At 43.6% G+C, this 27,143-nt stretch overlaps 2 protein-coding genes across 2 annotated transcripts; one reads left to right on the top strand and one right to left on the bottom strand.

Moving 5' to 3' along the window:
• Positions 1-1,574: 1,574 nt before the first annotated feature.
• On the bottom strand, positions 1,575-9,237 carry glt8d1.L (glycosyltransferase 8 domain containing 1 L homeolog). Its single transcript, NM_001092886.1, is given in 10 exon segments — positions 1,575-2,231; positions 3,577-3,689; positions 3,848-4,014; positions 4,095-4,207; positions 4,841-4,925; positions 5,220-5,334; positions 6,582-6,798; positions 6,886-6,984; positions 8,614-8,644; positions 9,110-9,237. Coding segments are annotated over 9 exon segments (1,095 nt in total). The 5' UTR covers positions 8,624-8,644; positions 9,110-9,237; the 3' UTR covers positions 1,575-2,055.
• Positions 9,238-14,865: 5,628 nt separating this feature from the next.
• spcs1.L (signal peptidase complex subunit 1 L homeolog) lies at positions 14,866-20,450 on the top strand. The gene is given in 4 exon segments (NM_001171719.1): positions 14,866-14,909; positions 17,457-17,516; positions 18,441-18,527; positions 20,176-20,450. Coding segments are annotated over 4 exon segments (300 nt in total). The 5' UTR covers positions 14,866-14,873; the 3' UTR covers positions 20,293-20,450.
• Positions 20,451-27,143: the final 6,693 nt, after the last annotated feature.

The following is a 27,143-nucleotide window of genomic DNA, read 5'->3' as shown; positions in this document are numbered from 1 at the left end:
TATATCTTTATTGTTTAAGGGTTGGGGCAGATTTGGGGAGATTTAAGGTGACATAGACGTAACAATTAGGATCTTTCTTGGAAAAGATGGTTGGTTTCAATACACACGTGTAGAGCTGGTCACATATACAGGTGGATATACGGGGGGATATACGGGTGGATATACGGGGGGATATACGGGGGGATATACAGGTGGATATACGGGGGGATATACGGGGGGATATACGGGTGGATATACGGGTGGATATACGGGTGGATATACGGGTGGATATACGGGTGGATATACGGGGGGATATACATATAGAAACAATAGACTAGTACCTGTATCTGATGATTCAGCAGTAACAATGGCCGATATTTAGGTCCCTTCAAAGGCTCCCGAACAAAATTTTCCATCCAGCCCGACCACTGACTAATGTCCAAGTCTTCTGCTCATATCGGTCGGCTCGTCAATATCAGACGAAAATTACGTTTTGTACGATATTATCTGTGCGTCTATGGTCACCTTTAGTCTCCTGGCGACTAATCGCCTCTTCTGGGGGGAGACAATCTCCCCAAACTGCCTTCTGTCTGTTTAAATGAAGAATCTCCTGCGCTAATGAACTCGCAGCACTTCTATTACTGAGGTTGTCTCACGAGGAAACTGCAAATGACTCCAATGAAACAAACTATTGGGGTCCCTGCATACACCCCGACACGATAATATGAGGGCTGAGGGGGAAAGGGAGGTCTTTTCATTTATTTGGCTCATACATAATGGTGGGATTAACCCATTGCTGCCCACTGCTGTCTAGAGACACGTGAGTCCCCTCCATTTCACTGCTGACTCAGGGGAGTCAAAAACTGAATCTGATGCCATAAAACTGTTATTGATATCAAGGAATCTTAATCTAATTGGTATTTACTAATTGTGATATATAGTCACAGAACAACCCCTCAGTGACTTCTAATATCCTTATCATTTACAGTAGGGGGTACATTATCCCTTATAATACATGAGTGATACTCAGAGTTCCCTGTATAACTCAGCCTGCAGCCTTGTGCCTTCATATGGTCACAGAACAACCCCTCAGTGACTTCTAATATCCTTATCATTTACAGTAGGGGGTACATTATCCCTTATAATACATGAGTGATACTCAGAGTTCCCTGTATAACTCAGCCTGCAGCCTTGTGCCTTCATATGGTCACAGAACAACCCCTCAGTGACTTCTAATATCCTTATCATTTACAGTAGGGGGTACATTATCCCTTATAATACATGAGTGATACTCAGAGTTCCCTGTATAACTCAGCCTGCAGCCTTGTGCCTTTATATGGTCACAGAACAACCCCTCAGTGACTTCTAATATCCTTATCATTTACAGTAGGGGGTACATTATCCCTTATAATACATGAGTGATACTCAGAGTTCCCTGTATAACTCAGCCTGCAGCCTTGTGCCTTTATATGGTCACAGAACAACCCCTCAGTGACTTCTAATATCCTTATCATTTACAGTAGGGGGTACATTATACCTTATAATACATGAGTGATACAGATTTTTATCTCAGAACAATGTCCAACTCAGAAACATTATCATTTAATAGATTTAATATATAAAACACACAATAAGAAAACTAGGGGGCGCTGCTCCATGTTGCAAGTAACAGATTTCCTCGGGGAGAGACAAATTACCAATTGTGATTGGCCCAGTCTCTAAACATAAATTTATTTAGGCAGCAACACTATGGCAAGAAGGAGGCGGGGTTCCTGCGGTTATGACTAGTGGGAGGAGCAATAGTTGTGTCTCAGTCCCGCCTCTAGTGGTGACCAAGTCAGCTAGACATTCCCTGCAATGGCAGGAGGGCCCCAACCCTGTATTGTGATTGGCTCTACTGTGAATTCTGACTTTGAGGAGTAAGTTGGGGGAAACGTGAGCAGTTTATAGGGGTGCGAGGCCTTGGCCCCCACAGGAACAATGAGACCCCCCCCCCAATGTCACAATAGGAACAAGTGATCGTCCCCCGTCTGTCTCTTCCCTGAGTTCCACCGACGTCCGGGAGTCGCAGACTCATCACTCTCCGTGTCTCCTGATTAGTGAGAACTGCCCCGAGGGGTCTGGCAGGAACCACTTCTCCCAAATCTCAGGGAACGAAGATGTTCTGCCCCAAGGTTTAAAATGTCCGTTCCAATGGAGAAGTTTAGCGGCTTTCACAAACTGCGGCGAGTAACGTTTTCCTGTACTTGAACCTACAACACATAGTAAATAATATCAGCATCTCCCCTGTTCTAAGCACAATTCAGCAGGAACAGTCCCTAAGTTTGCTCATAGTCTGTACAGAGAGATCCCATAAAACTATGGCAGCATAGGTATTCCCTGTACTAAGCACAATTCAGCAGGAACAGCCCCCTAAGTTTGCTCATAGTCTGTACAGAATGATCCCATAAAACTATGGCAGCATAGGTATTCCCTGTACTAAGCACAATTCAGCAGGAACAGTCCCTAAGTTTGCTCATAGTCTGTACAGAGAGATCCCATAAAACTATGGCAGCATAGGTATTCCCTGTACTAAGCACAATTCAGCAGGAACAGTCCCTAAGTTTGCTCATAGTCTGTACAGAGAGATCCCATAAAACTATGGCAGCATAGATATTCCCTGTACTAAGCACAATTCAGCAGGAACAGTCCCCTAAGTTTGCTCATAGTCTGTACAGAGAGATCCCATAAAACTATGGCAGCATAGGTATTCCCTGTACTAAGCACAATTCAGCAGGATCAGTCCCTAAGTTTGCTCATAGTCTGTACAGAGAGATCCCATAAAACTATGGTACATAGGTATTCCCTGTACTAAGCACAATTCAGCAGGATCAGTCCCTAAGTTTGCTCATAGTCTGTACAGAGAGAACCCATAAAACTATGGTACATAGGTATTCCCTGTACTAAGCACAATTCAGCAGGATCAGTCCCTAAGTTTGCTCATAGTCTGTACAGAGAGATCCCATAAAACTATGGTACATAGGTATTCCCTGTACTAAGCACAATTCAGCAGGAACAGTCCCTAAATTTGCTCATAGTCTGTACAGAGAGATCCCATAAAACTATGGCAGCATAGGTATATCGGCTTATACTCGAGTCAGTGGGCAGTAGCTGAGATTGCAGTCACTTTTAATCATTCCTATACCAACAGTTCACTTGGGGAGAGACTGTAATATCACACAGCGCCCTCTGTTGGTTATATGAAGGATTAACAGTGATGACAATATCACACAGCACCCTCTGCACATGGTAGTGGGACAGTGGGACAATACACACAGTAATCCGTTTGGCAATTCTCGGTCACCATCAACTTTGCAAAGAAGTCCGGTTGATTGCCTGGGTGGTCGCTTTGGCGGAATGTTCGCTGCTGGGAGACAGGGCTGTAGTTGTGTCTAGGCTTATACTCGAGTCAATACGTTTTCGCAGGTTAAGTTAGGTACCTCGGCTTATACTCGGGTATATACGGTAAGCACAATTCAGCAGGAACAGCCCCTAAGTTTGCTCATAGTCTGTACAGGGTATCCCCTGTACTAAGCAAAATTGAGCAGGAACACTTACCCAGGTGTCGGACGTGCCACAGAGGGTTAATGTTGGAGTACAGTCTGTAGAAGACAATGAGGAGGGGGGGTGCAGCGATGTTGCCGGACAATGACTTGCTGTAAAGTTCCTCACTAAATAAACAGGTGACAATTAATAGGGATTTACATTCCCAAAATCCAATTCATTCAGATACTGCCCCCCCATCACTTGGCCAATACCCCCCAGTCTCTGGCCACTGACCCCTCCCCCTACAGTCCAATATGGCGGCTATTCAGTAAGTGAAACTCACGTCACATCCAGCTCCATCCACTTCTCTAACTGGCGGGTGATGTTCTGCCGCCGCCACTCGGTCAGGTTGGCCACAAAGACCCCCGGGTTGAAGGAGCAGGTGTTGGCCTTTATTCCCAGGCTCCGGATCCGCTCCTTCTTGTAGTCCAGGAAGCCAATGTAATTGTACTGAGGGAGGGGCGGGATATAGAATTATTAGTATTAATATTTAGTAAATCACATATATAGACTCCGGGGGTCACACGCACCTGATTAGCGCCCCCTCTGACGGGGAATTTGGAGGTGACGGAGTCACAATCCTCAGAGAAGGCAGCCGCATGGCCGGGGCTGATTGGGGTGTTGTACAGTTGCACAATGTCATCTGTGCAGAGAAAGGGGCAATTAATCAGCCAATGGGGCAGTTACTGACACCACCCACCAGAGGGGACTGGATCCGACACTTTGTACCCAAAACAATTAAAAGATCCCAAAACTGCCCCCTAGAGGCTCCCAACATTAACAAAGAACCCCCCTTAGTACAGGGACCCCTGGAAGACATAAGCCCCCCACTTCTGATTGGCTCTTCCCTCATTCCACTTTCTTTTGTCGGTTGTGACCCGAACTCCCAATTCAAAACATGAAGTCCAATCCTGAAGAACTGGGAAGGGAGCCACAATTTGGTTCCGTTAGCCCAGTGGTGGCCACTTACCCAATTCTTACAATTGCTCATATCAGTATGGGCTGCCCAAGGAACATATTGGGGTTATTGGACTCCCCAAAGCAGAGAAGTGGCCACGGAGGTCTCAGAGATTCAGGTTTTATGTGAAATTGATAGAAGCAGCGGAGTCACTGGGTTGAGTTGTAGTTGGGAACAGAACAGGACCAGTGGCCCCTAGAGATTGAGGGCCCAACCCTGAGCACTGGCTAAGATGCTAATTCCTTATTGCCAACTAGTTTCATAATAAAGTCACTGTGTTAGTTGCACCTACTCATCCCAAGGGGAAGTAAAACTGACCTTGTACAATAACATCATCATCCAAGTAAATGACTTTTTTGGCTCCAGGCAGCAAACTGGGCAGGTAGAACCGGGCAAATGTCATCTGTGGAGAGACACAAATGTCAACAAATGTTTTGTATGGATTCCCCTGTACAGACACGCCCCTGCGCAGTACAGACACGCCCCTGCGCAGTACAGACACGCCCCTGCGCAGTACAGACTCGCCAAACAAATCCACTCTCTTCACTGTCAGCTCTTGTTCCAACGACCTGGGCTAGTTCCTACTTCTCTCCATGTGTTCAGCAGCACCACACCAGGACCTGAGGAGCAGAGCCCATACCCCATTCTGAGATACCTGTCGCCTTAGTGATATGGACCTTGTGGCTCAGATACTTACTGGTTTCACTGGCTCCGCCCCGGCATCGACCCGCACTTTCCCATCAAGAACACGGGCATCAAATGTCAGCAGCTTATACGCCACTCGTTTCAGGTCAGTGCCATCCAGCCAAGAACTGCAAGAAAGTAATGGTACACAAGCGTGACTCCTTTTCCCTGGGCTTTTACATAACCCTATATAACCCAATATCTCAGGAACATGGTCACCATCTCCAAGCAAATATCTGCCAATATCTCGAAAAACTGGTCAACATCTCCAAGCAAATATCTGCCAAGATCTCTAAAATTCAGTCAGCATCTCCAAGCAAATATCTGCCAATATCTCAAAAAGATTATCAACATCTCTAAGTAAATATCTGCCCATAGCTCAAAAAATTGGTCAACAACTCCAAGCAAATATCTGCCAACATTGGTCACCATCTCCAACCCAATATCTCAGGAACATTGGTCAACATCTCCAACCCAATATCTGCAGAATATTGGTCAATATCCAGCCCAATATCTGCCAATATCTCAGTAGCATTGGTCACCGTCTCCAACCCAATATCTGCCAATATCTTAGGAACATCTGTCAACATCTCCAACCTAAAGGCTCCCATAGACGCAATGATTTTTAGACTGATTTTAGTCCAACCAATCTTTCAAATTATCATGAGGTTAGTCGGAATTGAACGATCGTGCATTTAACGATTTTTTAACTGACATCGGTCAGAAAATTGATCGGCCAGGACAGAAAATTTTCTGTCACAGTGAAATCTATTGTCCAGTTGTTTGCAGGGCCAAGCAAGCAGCTCCCCTCAGTTTTCCTGGCTTCAACTAGACAACATTGCTTGAAATGGTCTTTTTAGTTGATGGACAAATCGTAGAATTAAACAATTGTTTCAAGATTGGTCTAATACCATATAATAACAAAAAGATCTTTTAAAAATCTTTATATCTATGGCCAGCTTAATATCTACAGAACATTGGTCACCATCTCCAACCTAATATCTGACAATATCTCAGGAACATTGGACAACATCTCCAATCCAATATCTGCCAATATCTCAGGAACATTGGACAACATCTCCAATCCAATATCTACTAATATCTCAGGAACATTGGTCACCATCTCCAATCCAATATCTACTAATATCTCAGGAACATTGGTCACCATCTCCAATCCAATATTTGCCAATATCTCAGGAACATTGGTCACCATCTCCAATCCAATATCTACTAATATCTCAGGAACATTGGTCACCATATCCAATCCAATATCTGCGGAACGTTGGACAACATGTCCAACCCAACATGTAGCCAGTCTATCTCCATTTTCTGCAGAAAGAGCAGATGGCATTATGTTTGAATCGGGTGCAATTACCTGATGTGTTTCTTGGTGTCATTGGTAGTGATGATATAGAAGACAACATTAGATTTGGTGTTGCTGGAGATACTGTTAATGGTGGCAATGAGGCCTCCAAGTCGTTCCTCCACCCCTGGAATCACCACAGCAATCTCCTCCCCGTGTCCATGTTCTGGGCCAATGTCAGGGGCATCAGGAAGGGATTCAAGTCGCTGGAAGACTAAGGGGCCAGTGTCTGTAGAACGGGGAATCAAGGGGAGACAGAATTATGTCTGGAAGTGAAACTAGTGAATAGACACAGGACTTGGGGAGGAACAATCACCTGAGTTTTGTCTCTTCAGGATGTCGCTGAGGCCCAGGATATTGTGGTGCAGAACCAGCAGGAAGATGACGGCAGCCAATAGGATCACAGTTATATGAACTGGAAGGGACACAAGGCACAATATACACATATAAGTCTGGCAGGGATATTATTAGGGGGGCAGCAAATCCAGGATTGAGTGCGGGAAATCCCACCCCTTTGTGCAGGACCCTAATATCTGGTGTCCCCCCAAACTGGATCCAAAGCCAGAAGTTTTGGCCCTTTAACCCTTGGGGCAACTCAGTGACACAATGAATCTCTGCAAATTACGTTTCACATTTGTGTTATTTAGTCCAACGTTCTGCAAAGGAAATGGGAGGGAGCTGCCGTAGTGATTCCCTTAGACTATATTATATTATATGATATAAACAACTTCAGAGGCAGTGATTTCACACTTGAGAAAGGGCAGACAAGGCCCGAAACAGGTCGTGTACTTAGCAGGTCGTCTGCCATTAAAGTTTTGATCACAACAGTCTCTCCTTATTTCTACATTGATGAATATCGATTGGGAAAGTGCTGATCCGAAAAGGATCAAAAGCAGAGAGTTAGAACAATCCCTGATTTCAAACTGAACTAACACTTTCTTTATTTAGCAGTGTGAATACCAAGTGTTTCAGGTCAGAGAGAAATCACTGCCGATGAAGCCGTTTATCCTTCTACTTTATTCACTACTTTACCAGTGTGACACAAACTCCTGCAATCTGCAGCTGCAACAATATTGGAAGCAAACGCTGGGACAAAAAAAACTTTGTCTTACCTTATATTATATTACATAATATTATCTTATATATTATATTACATTATCTCACATTACCTTACCTTACATTATCTTACCTTATCTTACCTTATATTATATTACATTATATTATCTTATATTATATTATATGATATTATATTATATGACATTATATTACCTTATATTATATTATATTACATTATATTATATTATATGACATTATATTATATGACATTATATTACCTTATATTATATTACATTATATTACCTTATAATACACAAAAGCCATGAATATCCTGTAAATTATATCCTTATAAACGGTGAGTAGTGATGTCATCAGTTATAAACGGTGAGTTGTGATGTCATTTCTGTCACATGACTCACTAAAATTTGTGTATTATAATAAATAAAGTACCCCCAGTTGTGAAATATGAGGATATTAGAAGTTACCTCGGAGTTCCATGACCTGTATAGCTCGGCCTTCGGCCTCGTACTTTTATATGGTCATGAAACTCCTCGGTAACTTATAATATCCTTATATTTTACAAAAGGGGGTACTTTATTCACTATATAATATATTACATTATCTTACATTATATTACCTTATATATTATATAACATTATATTATATTACTTTATATTATCTTACATTATATTACATTATATTATATTACATTACATGACCTTATATTCTATGACATGATATTGAGTAATAGAAGTAGTGGGTGTGACATTATGAGAGCACATGGGGCTGGTGTAGTAATTGTGGGTTGGGCAGTAGAGAAGTGACATTGGGAAATAGATCAGCCAGTGTCACATATTTATTATATTAATGTCACATAAGAAATAAAGAAATAAAAGAAGATCCATTTCCCATAAATGAATGTGAGTAAGAGGGATAATAAAGAGGCAGATAATGATGAATAGAAGTAAAGTACAGACTCAGTTCTCACCTCTCCTCATCTTCTCACTTGATTCCTCAGCCTGATGGAGACAATGACATTGTGTAAGTGGAAAGCAACAGGTTAAAGTCACAGAGATACAGACACAGGAACCAGCAGTATTCTTATTGGCTGAGACTCGTGCATGCCCCGCCCCCTTATTACTGACCAAACCCGGAAATGAAAGATCTCAATGAGGCCCCTGAAGTGGAATGGTACAGTCTGAAGCAGCAGGAGGGATGGAGCAGCTCATTAGTAGGGGGGTTTGGGTCAGTACATGTGACACAGAGATGTGGGGGGTCGGTACTCGGCCGGGGAAGATTACACGTCTCACTGGAGGGAACTGGCCGCCATTACTGTCAGTGAGTCCCGAGGAGGGAGAGAGTAAATACCGACTTGTCTGCCTCAGGGACACGGGATGGAACAAACGTCTCCAAATCCCAATACAGTCACTTCCCTCACAGCCCGCGGGCCGGACACAATGAGAAACTGATCCCCCATCACTCACCTGTCCCTCGGCTCCCGACCCCGCACTCACTGCGCCGCCACCTCAGCACCAGCGGCTGCACTCGTCACGTGACCGGAGGAAAAAGACGCGCGCCGCCATCTTAAATCAGGGCAGAAATTCCCACTTCCTTCTCTGTCTGTTGTTTCCTGTCTGATGTGAGTAATTCATATTCAACTAATAAGTCATGAAGCAGTTAATTATCAATGATACAATTAAGGAATTGATCCGTCTTCTCTCTTTCCTCAGTGTTTCATGTTTGTACAAGAAAGTCCCAGTATCATATTGTCTGACATTAATAATAATAATAACAATAATAATAATAAGCTGATGCTGAGCTGCTTGTCCTTCTATAAACTCTCATTCTCTGTCCATTTCTTCTACATAATCAGTGGGAATAAATAAAATAATAAAAATAATAAAGATAAATATATAGGAAGGTCAGTGATCCCAATGTTATTAATAGGGAATAAAGATAAATATATAGGAAGGTCAGTGATCCCAATGTTATTAATATGGAATAAAGATAAATATATAGGAAGGTCAGTGATCCCAATGTTATTAATAGGGAATAAAGATAAATATATAGGAAGGTCAGTGATCCCAATGTTATTAATAGGAATAAAGATAAATATATAGGAAGGTCAGTGATCCCAATGTTATTAATAGGGAATAAAGATAAATATATAGGAAGGTCAGTGATCCCAATGTTATTAATAGGGAATAAAGATAAATATATAGGAAGGTCAGTGATCCCAATGTTATTAATAGGAATAAAGATAAATATATAGGAAGGTCAGTGATCCCAATGTTATTAATAGGGAATAAAGATAAATATATAGGAAGGTCAGTGATCCCAATGTTATTAATAGGGAATAAAGATAAATATATAGGAAGGTCAGTGATCCCAATGTTATTAATAGGGAATAAAGATAAATATATAGGAAGGTCAGTGATCCCAATGTTATTAATAGGAATAAAGATAAATATATAGGAAGGTCAGTGATCCCAATGTTATTAATAGGGAATAAAGATAAATATATAGGAAGGTCAGTGATCCCAATGTTATTAATAGGGAATAAAGATAAATCTATAGGAAGGTCAGTGATCCCAATGTTATTAATAGGAATAAAGATAAATATATAGGAAGGTCAGTGATCCCAATGTTATTAATAGGGAATAAAGATAAATATATAGGAAGGTCAGTGATCCCAATGTTATTAATAGGGAATAAAGATAAATATATAGGAAGGTCAGTGATCCCAATGTTATTAATAGGGAATAAAGATAAATATATAGGAAGGTCAGTGATCCCAATGTTATTAATAGGAATAAAGATAAATATATAGGAAGGTCAGTGATCCCAATGTTATTAATAGGGAATAAAGATAAATCTATAGGAAGGTCAGTGATCCCAATGTTATTAATAGGAATAAAGATAAATATATAGGAAGGTCAGTGATCCCAATGTTATTAATAGGGAATAAAGATAAATATATAGGAAGGTCAGTGATCCCAATGTTATTAATAGGGAATAAAGATAAATATATAGGAAGGTCAGTGATCCCAATGTTATTAATAGGGAATAAAGATAAATATATAGGAAGGTCAGTGATCCCAATGTTATTAATAGGGAATAAAGATAAATATATAGGAAGGTCAGTGATATGATCCCAATGTTATTAATAGGGAATAAAGATAAATATATAGGAAGGTCAGTGATCCCAATGTTATTAATAGGGAATAAAGATAAATATATAGGTGACTGACTGAGATGTGTGACAGCTCAGACCCTCAGAGAAGTGACATATGGTGGAGGTGCTAAGTGAAGTCACACCGGTGACAGTGCCGTAACTATAAACCAAAGGGCCCTGGTGCAAAAATTTGCAACTGCCCCCCCCCCCCCAAAACTCATAGAAGGATGGTGCGGTGGCAATTCCCATTATGAGTCTTGGGGTCATGAGTAGAGTACACTGTGTATATATATATATATATATATATATATATATATATATATATATAAAATAAAAATTCCGTAGTAAGTGCTGTGGAGTATGTCAGCATATATAAGTATATGAAAAACAGTATATACTGAGAGGACAGTATATGCAGGACTGTGCAGGTTTATATTTATATAAGGAACAAAGTATACAAAGTTAGGACTGTATGTAGAAAGCTGAGAAGTTCTAGGTATATCTTGTATACACACAGATAATACAGTATGTATATACATGTATGTATAATGGGAATAATCCGGTATATAGAGTTATGACAGATGCATGTCTGTGCAGGTGGAATGAAGATAACCAGGGAGCGCAGGAGATACGGAACAGACAAGCAGAGGCTGGAATGAAGCAATAACACAAGACATATAAATACAGCACCTTGCTGATCATGTCACAGCCGGCTTTGGCAGTGGGAGGGCTGACAGATTGGGGGGTGCCGGATTCAGAACATTTGCTGACAACTTTTTGGACGCAAACCAGGGACTGGGCGGCGACAATCAGTGACTCAGCCTAGTTCGGCGGGATTCGTGCAGACTCTCAGTGGGTTATTCGGCACGCCCACCTGTAGGTAGGGTTGCCACCCGGCCAGTATTACAAATTTACCGGCAATATGTAATAAGAATGCAAAAATGAAGTTTTGTCCAAACGATCTCCACCTGTGTAGCTCACTTTCCTACTCAGGCCACACCAGCCAGGCCAAACTTGTACTCATGCAACAATTGTAGGATAGGAAGGAGCATTACAATCCGCAGACTTGGCTGCAAAATTCCTTTATTGTCACAACATGTTTCGGATCATCATGGATCCTTTTTCAAGTGAAAAATACAATTACAAAAAAGACCAATTTATAACACTACACCCACATTGTTACTCCTCCCTCAGTGACATCACATATTAATCAATCAATTATTTAAAGTAGAGTGCATTTCCCATCCTAAAGTCGTGTTTGTCCACCAGAGGAACTGTGCACCTTGCAACACACTGCAACATTAAAATTGATACAATATTTTATTAACTCATAAAAGAATTACTTGAAAATTAGGCACTACTCTTTTCAGAGTCTGCCTACCATATGTGTCCGAAAGCTGTGTCACTATTTTGGAAGCTATTTCATTTCTGCTGTCTATTAGACAATACTATTTATTTCTTCATAAATTATTTTTAAATTACTTTTTTAAGATACTCTTTTAAGATACTTTTTTAAGAATTTTCAAGTAATTCTTTTATGAGTTAATAAAATATTGTATCAATTTTAATGTTGCCTTTAAGTACTAAGGTTAAATTTTAAATGTTACATTGTTTTTAATGTTGCAGTGTGTTGCAAGGTGCACAGTTCCTCTGGTGGACAAACACGACTTTAGGATGGGAAATGCACTCTACTTTAAATAATTGATTGATTAATATGTGATGTCACTGAGGGAGGAGTAACAATGTGGGTGTAGTGTTATAAATTGGTCTTTTTTGTAATTGTATTTTTCACTTGAAAAAGGATCCATGATGATCCGAAACATGTTGTGACAATAAAGGAATTTTGCAGCCAAGTCTGCGGATTGTAATGCTCCTTCCTATCCTACAATTGTTGCATGTAATAAGAATACCTGTGTGGCGGGGTCACCCGCCGCGACATCGTGGGGACGCCCGCCGCATGCTCCAGCGCCATCTTGCTCCACTATGGGCGCGCGCTCCTCCGTGTCCCTTAAAGGCGCAGGTGCCAAATTGAAACTATAAATAGTCTGAAAGTGCTTCCAGAGGGTGCCTGTGATAGAATTGTTATTCTAGTGTTCCTGAAGTCTTGTGCTGTTTGTTCTTGTAAAACTTTAACTGTGATTCCTGGTTTTTGATCCCTGCCTGTTCCTGACTATTCTGATATCCGAACTCTGACCTTTGCCTGCATCTCGACTACTCTTTCTGCCTGATCCCTTCTGTTTGATTACCCGGTTTGACCCTTGCCTGCCTGACGATTCTATTATCTGCCTGCCTCGACCCAGCCTGTCTGACGATTCTCTCGCTTGTTCCATTTGTACCGTGACCTTCAGCCCAAAAGACTCTGCTAACAGCCGTGCCCCTTTGCCAGCCAGAACATCTCACCTTGTACCCCTCGTTAAGTCCAGGTGGCACCCAAGTAAGCTGAGGGCTCCTCCTCCCGAAGCCCAACGGTGGTCACACTACTGGTGAAGCCGAGACCAGGGTGCCTGGCATTTGTTCTGGTATCGGGTGCCGGCCATGACACAATGTAACTGCCGGTAAATTTGTAATACGATCAAAAGGAGCCATCGACCTGCCCCCAATCCAATGCAATTTACCTTTTTTTTGCCTCTTCTGGCGTCCGTGGCGTGGCCCCGCCCCTTTTGACATCACGGCCCGCCCCCCAGCAGCCGGTAATTTTTTTTATAAAAGGTGGCAACCCTACCTGTAGGGCGCTTACTATAAACTAACACAGGTAGCGAAGTGACGAGGGTTGGTGAATTGATTTTTCCAGCCTGCTGGTGGTACAGCCGGGCTCCCCCTACACCACCTGTTTGCGCTCTCAACATTAACATAACTAAACGCACCCGGCAGCGACGTGCAGGCGCTTTCCTTTCAGCCGCGTAGTGGCACAATCTCCGGCGAGCCCCGAGGGGGAGCGGACCCTGGTGTAACTGCACCCTCTACTCCCCCGCTAGTTACGTCACTGCACCGGTATATTTACCCTTGGAAAGGTATCTTTAACCCCTGCTTCCTTCCAAAGCATAATCCAGTAATTGTAGGGGAAAGAATTCCATGAGGCGCAATATATTGCAGGAGCCTTTATTCACCATCACACGACATGTTCCAAGTGTATTAAAAAGAGCTTTTAGCTCAAAACATGTCGTGTGATGGTGAATAAAGGCTCCTGCGATATATTGCGCCTCATGGAATTCTTTCTCCATACTTGTTCAATTACTGGATTATACTTGTTGGATATATGCTGGAGGCCCTGCTAGTCTTGGGATGAGGTCACATGAAATGACGTTAAATTGTTACAATCGTATCTTTGCTTATCTTAATTTGTAACACTTATTTCTTTGCTTCTCTTAAATTGTTACATTTATTTGATGCTTATCTTTAATTGTTACAATTGTTTCCTTCCTTATCTTACATTATTACAGAGGTGTATATATAATATAATATATAAGTGTATTTATTGCTACTTCCTGTCACATGATGATGGGGATTAACCGTGTGGTGCCCAGTGTGCAGGGAGAGGAAAAGGAATATATAAGCAGTTCCAGTAGTTCAGAGGAGACTGGTGAGTTGATCACATGGTTCAGTTCTCTGTGTTTCTCTCCCCAAAGCAACTACAACACTGACTGACCCACTCTCAGTCTGGCAGCAGCACTCAGTACTCATTAGAGGACTCTTATCTAGAAGCCTAAGGCTGCAGCTGGTGCAGGGAGGGGTTTGTTTACACTGGCTCCATTCACTGCACTGGACGGTTTAATGTCCATGTCCAGACTGGAGTCAGGGCAGCACTAGGCCGGATTGTTGTGATTGGAGGTCGGACAGAAGCTGCACTTTGTACCGGCACAGCGCGGGCAGCCCGGGAATCTATTGCTCTACTTATACAGCAAACTCCTCCCTCATTTCTACGTCACAACAACACCAGGACCCGGATACCGAGAGCTCAGGGAGACTTCCGGCAGGCACAGCCCGGGCAGCTTGTGGTCCTTCCTGTTGTCAGCTGACGTCGCTTTGGTTCCGCGGCACTTCCGGTGGGAGGGACAGCTGTTACTGGCGCGATCATGTTGGGAATATTGAGCTCCGTCCCGACCCAGATGGTGAGTGAGACGCACAGAGCCTGAGCCGGGGAACAATCACTGCTCTTTCTGCGGGGGGAGGGGAGTCTTTAACTGGAACATAACGTGAGGCCAACTGTGCAACCACGTGACTTGTGTGTCTGATCATTGTCTTCATCTCACGTGTCACTCACTGAATCCTCTTGTCACTCACTGTGCGGCCTCTTTATTTACTTCTCTCTCTATATAATGTCTCCTCTCTGTATCTCTTTATATCTCTCAAACCTCCCAACTGTCCCTTTTTTGGAGGGACAGTCCCTCTTTTCACAGCTCAACCCGCAGTCCCTCATTTGTCCTCATGTCTCTGCACTGAACAGCCAGAAAAAGAAACAAAGTTTCCCACTTAATTGGATTTAGATTGGCTTTGAGAGCCCAGAACAGCTAACAGGTGCAAATAAGAGACTTTGTAACAATTTTGAGACACAAAAACACAGTTTAGATAAGGAGAAATATTTTCACTTTCATAACCTGCCAAATTTTGTCAAATGAGCATGGTAATTAGGGGGTGTGGCCACAGAAAGGGGTGTGGTCAAAATAAAAAGCCGCGCTTCATGCGAAAAACTTTTTGTCCCTCTTTTTAATTCCAAAATATTGGGAGGTATGTTGTATATCTCTTACTAATCACTCCTCCTTCATCCTCCTCATCCAATCACAGTCATGTGACCTCACTTCTACATCCTCTCTTCTGTCTCCCAAAATTTTCCAGTCAGTGATTGTGATATCGCTTTTTGTCACCAGCAACCTGGGAAATCTCTGAATAACTCATATACCCATAAAGGGCCATTAGTTTTACCCACTTGGGACTGTTCCTGCTGAATTGTGCTTAGTACAGGGAATACCTATGCTGCCATAGTTTTATGGGATCTCTCTGTACAGACTATGAGCAAACTTAGGGACTGTTCCTGCTGAATTGTGCTTAGTACAGGGAATACCTATGCTGCCATAGTTTTATGGGATCTCTCTGTACAGACTATGAGCAAACTTAGGGACTGTTCCTGCTGAATTGTGCTTAGTACAGGGAATACCTATGCTGCCATAGTTTTATGGGATCTCTCTGTACAGACTATGAGCAAACTTAGGGACTGTTCCTGCTGAATTGTGCTTAGTACAGGGAATACCTATGTACCATAGTTTTATGGGATCTCTCTGTACAGACTATGAGCAAACTTAGGGGCTGTTCCTGCCGAATTGTGCTTAGTACAGGGAATACCTATGTGCCATAGTTTTATGGGATCTCTCTGTACAGACTATGAGCAAACTTAGGGGACTGTTTCTGCTGAATTGTGCTTAGTACAGGGAATACCTATGTACCATAGTTTTATGGGATCTCTCTGTACAGACTATGAGCAAACTTAGGGGACTGTTCCTGCTGAATTGTGCTTAGTACAGGGAATACCTATGTGCCATAGTTTTATGGGATCTCTCTGTACAGACTATGAGCAAACTTAGGGACTGTTCCTGCTGAATTGTGCTTAGTACAGGGAATACCTATACTGCCATAGTTTTATGGGATCTCTCTGTACAGACTATGAACAAACTTAGGGACTGTTCCTGCTGAATTGTGCTTAGTACAGGGAATACCTATGTACCATAGTTTTATGGGATCTCTCTGTACAGACTATGAGCAAACTTAGGGACTGTTCCTGCTGAATTGTGCTTAGTACAGAGGAATACCTATGTACCATAGTTTTATGGGATCTCTCTGTACAGACTATGAGCAAACTTAGGGACTGTTCCTGCTGAATTGTGCTTAGTACAGGGAATACCTATGCTGCCATAGTTTTATGGGATCTCTCTGTACAGACTATGAGCAAACTTAGGGACTGTTCCTGCTGAATTGTGCTTAGTACAGGGAATACCTTTGCTGCAACAGGTTTATGGTATTTGGTATATCTATTCCCCCATAGCAAGTTTAAAGGGGAACTGCACAAAAACTGTGATTGTAACCAAGCTCCCAATATCCATTGACTGCAGCAGATTATGTTTATGGATTTATTCATCTCTGCATTTGTCTCAGGGGCTGAATTTTGCATTTAGTTATCAGACATTTCTGGGGTTCATCTATGACACTGGGGCTTGGGAATTACCATGTGTAACATTGTGCCCACCCTCCTTAATCAGTGTAATGTCTCTAATAAATACCCCCCTCACTGACCTCTAGTACCAACTGCCTTGTGCTTACCTGGAAATCAGCCTGCCTGCTCACAGCACTTGGGTCTCACTTTGCTGCATTTTGCTGCCACAGACTCCTCCAGATTGACACCTGAGAACATCTGCTCTGGTTACAATATTCAGATAAAGAACATCAGCTTGTTACTGGCCCTTTAATAATGTGCCTTAATGGGCGGAGCCACTGGGGCCAGACTCGGCAGTTTGTGTGTGGCTCTATATGGGCGGGGCTCTTGTACTTAAACTGACACTTCTCTCCACCCCCAGCCTTGTACTTCATTATCATTGGTGAAAAGGGCCGAGGATTCTGGGTATCCACCGCTAAGTTTTGCTCTCCTTTTATCTCTCTTTATTCTATAGGACTTCAAGGGTCAGAAACTCGCTGAACAGATATTCCAAGGCATCATCCTCTTCTCTGCGGTAAGTTCTCCTAGTATTATAAGGGATAATGTACCCCCTACTGTAAATGATAAGGATATTAGAAGTCACTGAGGGGTTGTTCTGTGACCATATAAAGACACAAGGCTGCAGGCTGAGTTATACAGGGAACTCTGAGTATCACTCATGTATTATAAGGGATAATGTACCCCCTACTGTAAATGATAAGGATATTAGAAGTCACTGAGGGGTTGTTCTGTGACCATATAAAGGCACAAGGCTGCAGGCTGAGTTATACAGGGAACTCTGAGTATCACTCATGTATTATAAGGGATAATGTACCCCCTACTGTAAATGATAAGGATATTAGAAGTCACTGAGGGGTTGTTCTGTGACCATATAAAGGCGCAAGGCTGCAGGCTGAGTTATACAGGGAACTCTGAGTATCACTCATGTATTATAAGGGATAATGTACCCCCTACTGTAAATGATAAGGATATTAGAAGTCACTGAGGGGTTGTTCTGTGACCATATAAAGGCACAAGGCTGCAGGCTGAGTTATACAGGGAACTCTGAGTATCACTCATGTATTATAAGGGATAATGTACCCCCTACTGTAAATGATAAGGATATTAGAAGTCACTGAGGGGTTGTTCTGTGACCATATAAAGGCACAAGGCTGCAGGCTGAGTTATACAGGGAACTCTGAGTATCACTCATGTATTATAAGGGATAATGTACCCCCTACTGTAAATGATAAGGATATTAGAAGTCACTGAGGGGTTGTTCTGTGACCATATAAAGGCACAAGGCTGCAGGCTGAGTTATACAGGGAACTGTGAGTATGAGAGTAGGAGAAGGGCTGTTGGTTGAGGAATAGGAGAGTGACAGTTGGGGCTGTAGGTCACATGGCAGTTGTACAGCAGTGTTACAGGACACATTATAAAACCGGTTTCTCTTTCCCAGGTCGTGGGCTTTCTCTATGGTTATGTGATTGAGCAGTTTGGTTGGACCGTGTACATTGTGATCGCAGGATTTGCTGTCTCTTGTTTGGTAAGAAATTCGTATAACGTTTGATAAATAAGAAGTTGGGCAGTTCGGGGGGGCACAAGATGGATCTACTAAATCCTTTACTGACATCATTCCAGTGGGAGAGGGTGAGACCCCATGGGACGTTGCCTCCAGTTTGCTGTAGAAGTGACAGTTGGGTCTGGGGTTATTCACTGGTTGGGTGACACTGGCAGACTAATCAGTAGGGATGGGCGAATTTTTCGCCTCGTTTCGCCGAAAAAATGACGCCCATAGACTCGTATGGCAGTGTGCGTCAAAAAAAAAGACGCGCGTCAAAATTTTTTTGACGCCCATAGACTTTAATGGGCGTCTGCGACATTTCGCCGGCGGCGAATTTTTGGCGAAGCGAAACGGGTCAAATTCGCCCATCCCTGCTAATCAGCTTTGGAACACACACATTTACTATTATTAAAGGCACAAGGGCTGGAATGTAGACGTACAAAAGAATTACATGTCTGTACAGTGTCCCCTTTTCTCTCTCAAATGGGGCGCAACTCCCACCGCTGCTGAGGCACCTCCACATACTGGTCTCCAGTCACAATACTCAGTCCAAAGAAAGAGGTTCTAGAGAAAGTCCAACAGCAGTAGTTATAAAATCAAAGCTTTATTTCAGTTACAGCAGTTTTTAGGGTTATATTTCCCATCCTGACGCGTTTCATGCCTCGTTCTGGCTCTTCATCAGAGGCGGAGTCAGCAATTGCTCTATATCTTAGATACAGTAGCACCTTCAATTAAAAACATCAAACAACATTATTTGCCTATTACGGGTCCTATGAATTGCAGCGAGTTCTGATGCATTTCAGTATTATTACAAATGTGAGAGGAGTATTAATGGATCATTTATATACACAATTATTACTATAGTTCTACTATAACTAGAAGATCTAGAGCAATTGCTGACATCACCACTGATGAAGTGCCAGAACGGGGCATGAAACGCGTCAGGATGGGAAATATAACCCAAAAAACTGTAAATAAAGCTTTGATTTTATAAACTACTGCTGCTGGGACACCCTCCCTAACTGTTTTCTTTGGAACAAGTGTTGGAATGTCGAGGCTCCACCATTGCTCCCCCAGGGACATACACAGTCTCCTCATTGGGAGCATATTAGCCTCCTGCTAACAAAGCAGTCACAACAAAGGGTGAAGGAGGGGGAGCTGTATAATTAATTTAGCGCAAGAAATAACAAGAAACCGAAATGTCTCCTGATTAAACCCAATCTCCAAAAACCTATTCATTGCACTCATGTTGCACACGTGGGGGAGGGGCACTACCTGTTTAAGTGCATTCTGGGAGTTGTAGTCCGGTTTTTGGTAGTTGCAAGTAAGGGGGCCCTTGGTGACCCAAAAGTAGGGATGCACCAAATCCACTATTTTTGGATTCGGTGAAAGATTTGTCCGAATACCTAACCAAATCCTAATTTGCATATGCAAATTAGGGGTGGGAAGGGGAAAATGTTTTTTACTTGTTTTGTGACAAAAAGTCACATGATTTCCCTCCCACCTGTAATTTGCATATGCAAATTAGGATTCGGTTCGGTTGGGTAGATGGGTCTACCCTGCCGAATCCCGAACCGAATCCTGGATTTGGTGCATCCCTGGCCAAAAGTGATGTGTTGTCTCCTTGCAGCTGACCCTGCCCCCGTGGCCCATGTACAGAAAGAACCCGCTGAAATGGCTCCCGGCGCAGGACTGTGCCCAGGATGAGAAGAAGCAAACGGAGAAAAAGCCCAAAAAGCACAAATAGCCTGGGGGCGTGGCTTGTGGGCGGAACCCATCTGTGACCAAATCTGGAGAATGGACTTGAGCCAGGGAGTGGGAGGAGCTTTCTGCTAAGCAGAACATTGGGCAGTGCCGGGGGCGGAGCCATGTGTGTTTTGTGTCCAATAAATCCATTGTCAGAAACCTTTTGTCCTATAGACTGCTCTTTCCTTTCTGCCCCAATCAGCAGCTGTGTCTGCAAGCCCCGCCTCCTCCTCCTTACTGGCTCTTTCTACTTGTCCCGCCCCCCATGCTGAGCCATTTACTTTAATTCTCCTCTTCCCCCTCCCCCCAACACCCAGTACAGAGGGGGGGTCATGTGATGGAGGTTTGGGGTGATGACCCAGAGTGAACCCCAATACCAGCAGGAGACTTACTGGAATGAACTGATGCACCAGCCACTGCTCATTCCTAGACACGGAGAGACAGACACGGAGATAGACAGAGAGACACAGAGACAGACAGAGAGAGGTAGAAGTAGTGAGTGAGGTGAGTGTAACAATGTGTCAGTAAGAGGGTGTTGTGGGTAAATGAGCCCATGAGTCTCGGGCCTGTAGTGTAAGTGATGGGACCCAGTGACTGTCAGTGGCTGCTACTTCCTCTCACGTTGGTTTGCTGAATGGGACCCACGATGCATTGCAAGCCTGGCACACTTCACACTAACTTGCCACACTGCACACTAACTTGCTGGGGATCAGTCACAGGGTTGATGAGGCGCTGACTGGACCCGCCCACTTGCTGTGCATTTAATCTCAGCCTGTCCATGATGCACTGGGAACATTGTACTGAGACCCAGACCAGCGAGAAGGTGAAAAGGGGGTGTGGCTCCTGCAACAAGACTGACCCGAGAGCCAATAGCTGAAGGACTGGCCCTGACTTACACGATTGGGAATGTGGGGGAGGAGTTAAACACACTCAGTACTGGGACTCATTTGCATGTCAGTCAGTGATTGGCTTATTCACACAGCTGTGGGTTGAGCAATGAAAGGAAACATTTGGTTGCTATGGGTTACTGCCCGGGGTTTATAAATAAGCCCCAGTGTGAAGAGCTGAGCCCAGAGGGTTAAACTATTCCTCCTCTTTGTATTCAGGCCTCTCCTAATCATAGTCCAGTCTCTTATTCACATCAGTGCATGGTTGCTAGGAGAATTTGGACCTTAGCAACCAGATGGCTGAAATTGGAGAGCTGCTGAATAAAAAGCTAAATAATAAAAAATGAAAAACAATTGCAAATTGTCTCAGAATATCCCTCTGTACATCCTACTAACAGTTAATTTAAAGGGGAACAACCCCTCTAAAGTGGACCCATCGCCCAAAAAAAATATTCCAAATTTTTTTAATCACATCAGTCAAGTAAAATGAACTTTAATTACACTGTATAAATGATTTGAATCTTGTTTCCTTCAGTCTGGGAATTCATAATTATAACAAGCAGACAGGAGCCATATTGTGGGACACTGTTATTAAGACAAGTCTTGTATCATCTCAGAGTCTTGTTTGTGCACCAGAATGGGGGACCTGATGTCCATCCCCATGTCCTGGTTACACAATTAAATGATAAAGAGAATGGGGGACCTGATGTCCATCCCCATGTCCTGGTTACACAATTAAATGGTAAAGAGAGAGGGGGAATGTGGGGAGAGCAGTGACATGTAGGAAGTGCTGAATGGAAAGTGAAAGTAATTGCCTAAGGCATAGAGGAGGGGCAGACAATATTTGATTGACAGCTGAGATGTTTAAATGAGCTTACAACAGCTATGAATGCTTTAATAAAAAACAGAAATTGGATTTCATGTTTAATTTGAAAAGGACTTTTATTATACAGATTTTTGTGTCTGGGTGACAGGTCCCTTTAAGTAGCCGTGTCCATGTTTGCCCAGGGGGCCAGTTGTGCATGTCGGGCTCAGACAGAAATGGAGAAGGTGTAAATAGTTCTTTTATCTGATATAATATTTACAGAAATCTGAATACAAATATAAATTGACTATTATACAAATATATAAAGTGTAGGGAATTGACATTTGTTCTTTGCAACCCCCCCCCCTCGGCTAAAACTTGGAACGGTCTTCAGAGAACCTGAGCTGCTCAATCCTCTGACTGTAGGGGGCGCACTTGTCTCCAACGTAATCCTTCACTTGCAGCTAAAGACACTCATCATTATGTCTAGTGGGAGTATGGGAGTGAGTGAGACTGTGAGTATGGGAGATAGTGTGAGTATGGGAGTGAGTGAGAGAGATAGTGTTAGTATGGGAGTGATTGAGAGTGTGAGTATGAGTGTGAGTATGAAAGATAGTGTGAGTATGGGAGTGAGTGAGAGTGTGAGTATGGGAGATGTGTGATTATGGGAGTGAGAGAGAGTGTGAGTATGGGAGATGTGTGATTATGGGAGTGAGAGAGAGTGTGAGTATGGGAGATGTGTGAGTATGGGAGTGAGTGAGAGTTTGAGAATGAGTGTGAGTATGAAAGATAGTGTGAGTATGGGAGTGAGTGAGAGAGTTAGTATTGGAGTGATAGAGAGTGTGAGTATGAAAGATAGTGTCAGTATGGGAGTGAGTGGGGGATAATGTGAGTATGGGAGTGAGTGAGAGTGTGAGTATAGGAGTGAGTGGGAGATAGTGTGAGTATGGGAGTGAGTGTGAGTATAGGAGTGAGTGGGAGATAGAGTGAGTATGGGAGTGAGTGGGAGATAGAGTGAGTATGGGAGTGAGTGAGAGTGTGAGTATAGGAGTGAGTATGGGACAAAAACTCCCTGTTGGTCTGAAGCTCACACTCTATGATGTCACACAGTCTCTCCAGCAGCCTCACTCACACTCCCTGCAGCACATGAGCCCTCAGAGGTTGTCAGGCAGCGTCAGGGTATGTGGGGGGACAGTGTGAGTGACACAGGGGTGAGTATGGGGGTACAGTCATGTCCTGAGACGCCACTAAGTGAGGAGGGGGGTGAGTGGCACAACTGTCAGTGGGGTTAGAGCTGGGGGTCCCCAACGTTTCTCACCAGTGAGGCACATTCACATGTACAAGGAGTTGGGGAGCAACACAGATATGAAACAAGTTGCTGGGGTGCCAATAAGGGCTGTGATTGGTTAGTGGCCCCTATATGGACTGACAGTTACATTGAGACTCTGTTTGTCAGTATATATTGTTTTTATACAATAAAACTTGCCTCCAAGTCTGGAATATAAAAATAATCACCTGCTTTGAGGCCACTGGGAGCAACATCCAAGGGGTTGGGGAGTAACATGTTACTCATGAGCTACTGGTTGGGGATCACTGGGGTAGTGGGTGAGTAACATAAGGGCACCCCCAGGCACAAGTAAGTCCAGTGTCCCCCCCCAGTCTGGCACCCCAATTAGGCAAAAGTATCACTTGTATCATGTGGCTCCTGAGTGGGACCCATATCATTCCCAGTAGTTTAGGCACAAGTAGCGGCTTTATGTGCTCCCTGTGTATCTGGTGCCCCTTATTCCTTATTCCTCCTCTCTCCATTCATTTCCCATTGAACTTTATTGTACAGACACACACCTTCTACTGGGACACACGGACTCACTGACACAGGAATGGCACGGGGGGGGGCAAGTGTAAATGTCGTGTGTTGCACAATGAAAGTGACTGACACTTGTGAAAACTGCCCACTATCAGTCCACTGTGGGAAAGCTCCCTATTGGTTCACTTACTAAGTAAGTTAAAGCCGTTTCAGATTGAAATGTATTTTTTACATTTTCGTCACCCCCCTCTCTGGGCCGTGGGTCAGTCCAAAGGAAATATTTCTCAGATGAACCCCCCCACGCAGGTGTCTGTGATCGACTGTACCCAGTGTCTTGCTACAAGTTCCCTTGTCAGACTTATCACAAACTCAATGTCTAACTGAGCACTTCCCCCAGCAGACTTATCAAATATAGGGGTGGAAATAAAACACACACACATTGATCATCATTAGAGAAGAATAATATATTGTAAGAAAAGTAATACAATACCGATTGAAGACAACGTCTGGCAGAGCTTCCCTTGTCAGACTTCTGAGAGGAACATCAGCTGGGGGACCCCGGGCCCAAATCAAATACAGCGACTCCCAGAGAACATCAATCGGCCAATGGTCCTTACAAGACCAATTATTCTACACAACACGTCTGCTTGTAGATAAAGTCCCGAAGCCCCCCCAGCTGAGCTCCTTTTTATATTGGTACAATAACAAAGTAATAGATCATTACACATAGACATATATAATAATAATAATGGCTACATGCCCAGGACATGCCCATGAGAATGGAAATAATTGCTGTGTATTTTAATTATAACTATGTGAATAAGATATGAGCTTCCTCCATAATAAACATATTTATATCTTTATGAGTCTATTACCTTAACTCCTACTATTCCTTGTTCTCCTGCCAATATCAGTACATCAGTTTGTAACTAAGGAGCCATATTGGATACACTTGATCCCACTCACATTCATACATGGTCTCCATGTCCCATTTGTATCACACCCAGGAGCTGACATTCAGTGTAACTCAGGGGCAAGGCTGTCACTTACTGCTCTGGAGTTCAGGCTTCTATAGAATCACGTCCCCTCCATTCAGGAGTCAGGACAGCAGTGTAGGGCCATGTCCCCCTGTTGCTAAGGCAGGGGCCCATAGTTACACACAGCAGCACCATCCAATCAAGAGACAAAGCAATTAACCCCCGACAGACCTTTCCTAAACTGCACTGAACTGAGTTTTGGCAAAAGATTATTATTCTCAGCTCAAGTGCCATTAATTAATGACGTGTCGTCTGAATTAAAGTGAAAGCCATGTGACAAGTCCCGCCTTTCCTTGGTGCCCTCCCACTGATTAACCCCAAGAACATTATTCTTCCCTCTGAGACTCTCATTTCTCTGGGAGATTTCTGGCAAATACAAATGTTTCTTACCCCCCCCCGGCTGAACCCCAGTGTCTGTTCCAACACTCACACGGGACCTTCTTCTGATTCTGGGGCTGAACAGTAAAGAGAAATCAACTCAACAGGTTCCAAACACTCAATCAAAGTCAATGTTCTACCAAGCGCTTAATGACTCCCTGCCCAGTTATCAACAGACCCAGTGGCTGCCCCATTATTACCAGACCCAGCGGCTGCCCCATTATTACCAGACCCAGCGGCTGCCCCATTATTACCAACAGACCCAGCAGCTGCCCCATTATTACCAGACCCAGCGGCTGCCCCATTATTACCAACAGACCCAGCGGCTGCCCCATTATTACCAGACCCAGCGGCTGCCCCATTATTACCAACAGACCCAGCAGCTGCCCCATTATTACCAGACCCAGCGGCTGCCCCATTATTACCAACAGACCCAGCAGCTGCCCCATTATTACCAACAGACCCAGCGGCTGCCCCATTATAACCAGACCCAGTGGCTGCCCCATTATTACCAGACCCAGTGGCTGCCCCATTATTATCAGACCCAGCGGCTGCCCCATTATTACCAACAGACCCAGCAGCTGCCCCATTATTACCAACAGACCCAGCGGCTGCCCCATTATAACCAGACCCAGTGGCTGCCCCATTATTACCAGACCCAGTGGCTGCCCCATTATTATCAGACCCAGCGGCTGCCCCATTATTACCAACAGACCCAGCGGCTGCCCCATTATTATCAGACCCATATAAAGCAATTTGAGCCCTGCATGCAGCACTTCAGCCTGTATATCCCCTCCCTCTGATGAGATACTCACTAAATATTCCAGAAACCTGCGACCCCTGAAAGCCATATCATTTCTGCTATAAGTACAACTGGCCAACAGCAGATACAGGGAGAGATATTGAGGGGACAGTGTGGGGTAATACTAGGCTGAGGAGCTTACAACTAATTGCTAAATAGAAGAACTGTAAGATACAGATTTGTGCAAAACAAAGAAAGAAAAGCTAAAATATGTTCCGAGTGTTACTTGATTCCATTGTTGTGAAGGAGTTACAGTTGCCCAGTGCCCTCCCTCCTGGGGCTACTAATGTACAATGAATATCACTGGCCAACCAGCTTTATAAATGGCTAACATACACTCATAATACATACAGTCACATGCAAAAGTTTAGGAACCCCTCTTAATTCTTTGGGGTTTTGTTTATCACTGGCTGAACTTCCTTTTAATAAATAACTTGCCTTATGGGAACAGTAGTATTTCAGCAGTGACATCAAGTTTATTGGATTAACAGAAAATATACAATATACATCATAACTAATGAGACAGGTGCATAAATTTGGGCACCCCAACAGAGATATTCCATCAATACTTAGTTACAAATGTAACAGCCTCTAGACGCCTCCTATAGCCTTTGATGAGTGTCTGGATTGTGGATGTGGCTATTTGTGCCCATTGGTCCATACAAAATCTCTCCAGTTCAGTTAAATGTGATGGCTGCCGAGCATGGACAGTCTGCTTCAACTCATCCCTGAGATTTCCCATGATATTCAAGTCGGGGGGCTCCAGAATATTGGACTTGTCCCTCTGCATAAATGTCTTTGTAGATTTCCAAGTGAGTTTAGGGTCATTGTCTTGTTGGAATATCCGACCCCTGCAGCGGAACTTCAACTTTGTGACTGATGCTTGAACATTATCCTGAACAATTTGTTCATATTGGGTTGAATTAATCCAACCCTGGACTTTAACAAGGGCTCCAGTAGTCCCTGAACTAGCCACACAGCCCCTGAACTAGCCACACAGCCCCTGAACTAGCCACACAGCCCCTGAACTAGTCACACAGCCCCTGAACTAGCCACACAGCCCCTGAACTAGTCACACAGCCCCTGAACTAGCCACACAGCCCCTGAACTAGCCACACAGCCCCTCAACTAGCCAC

The sequence above is a fragment of the Xenopus laevis genome, chromosome 4L (genome assembly GCF_017654675.1).
Source record: "Xenopus laevis strain J_2021 chromosome 4L, Xenopus_laevis_v10.1, whole genome shotgun sequence".
Taxonomy (NCBI): Eukaryota; Metazoa; Chordata; class Amphibia; order Anura; family Pipidae; genus Xenopus; species Xenopus laevis.
The sequence above is the reverse complement of the archived record's forward strand: the minus strand, read 5'-3'. Positions and strand labels throughout refer to the sequence as shown.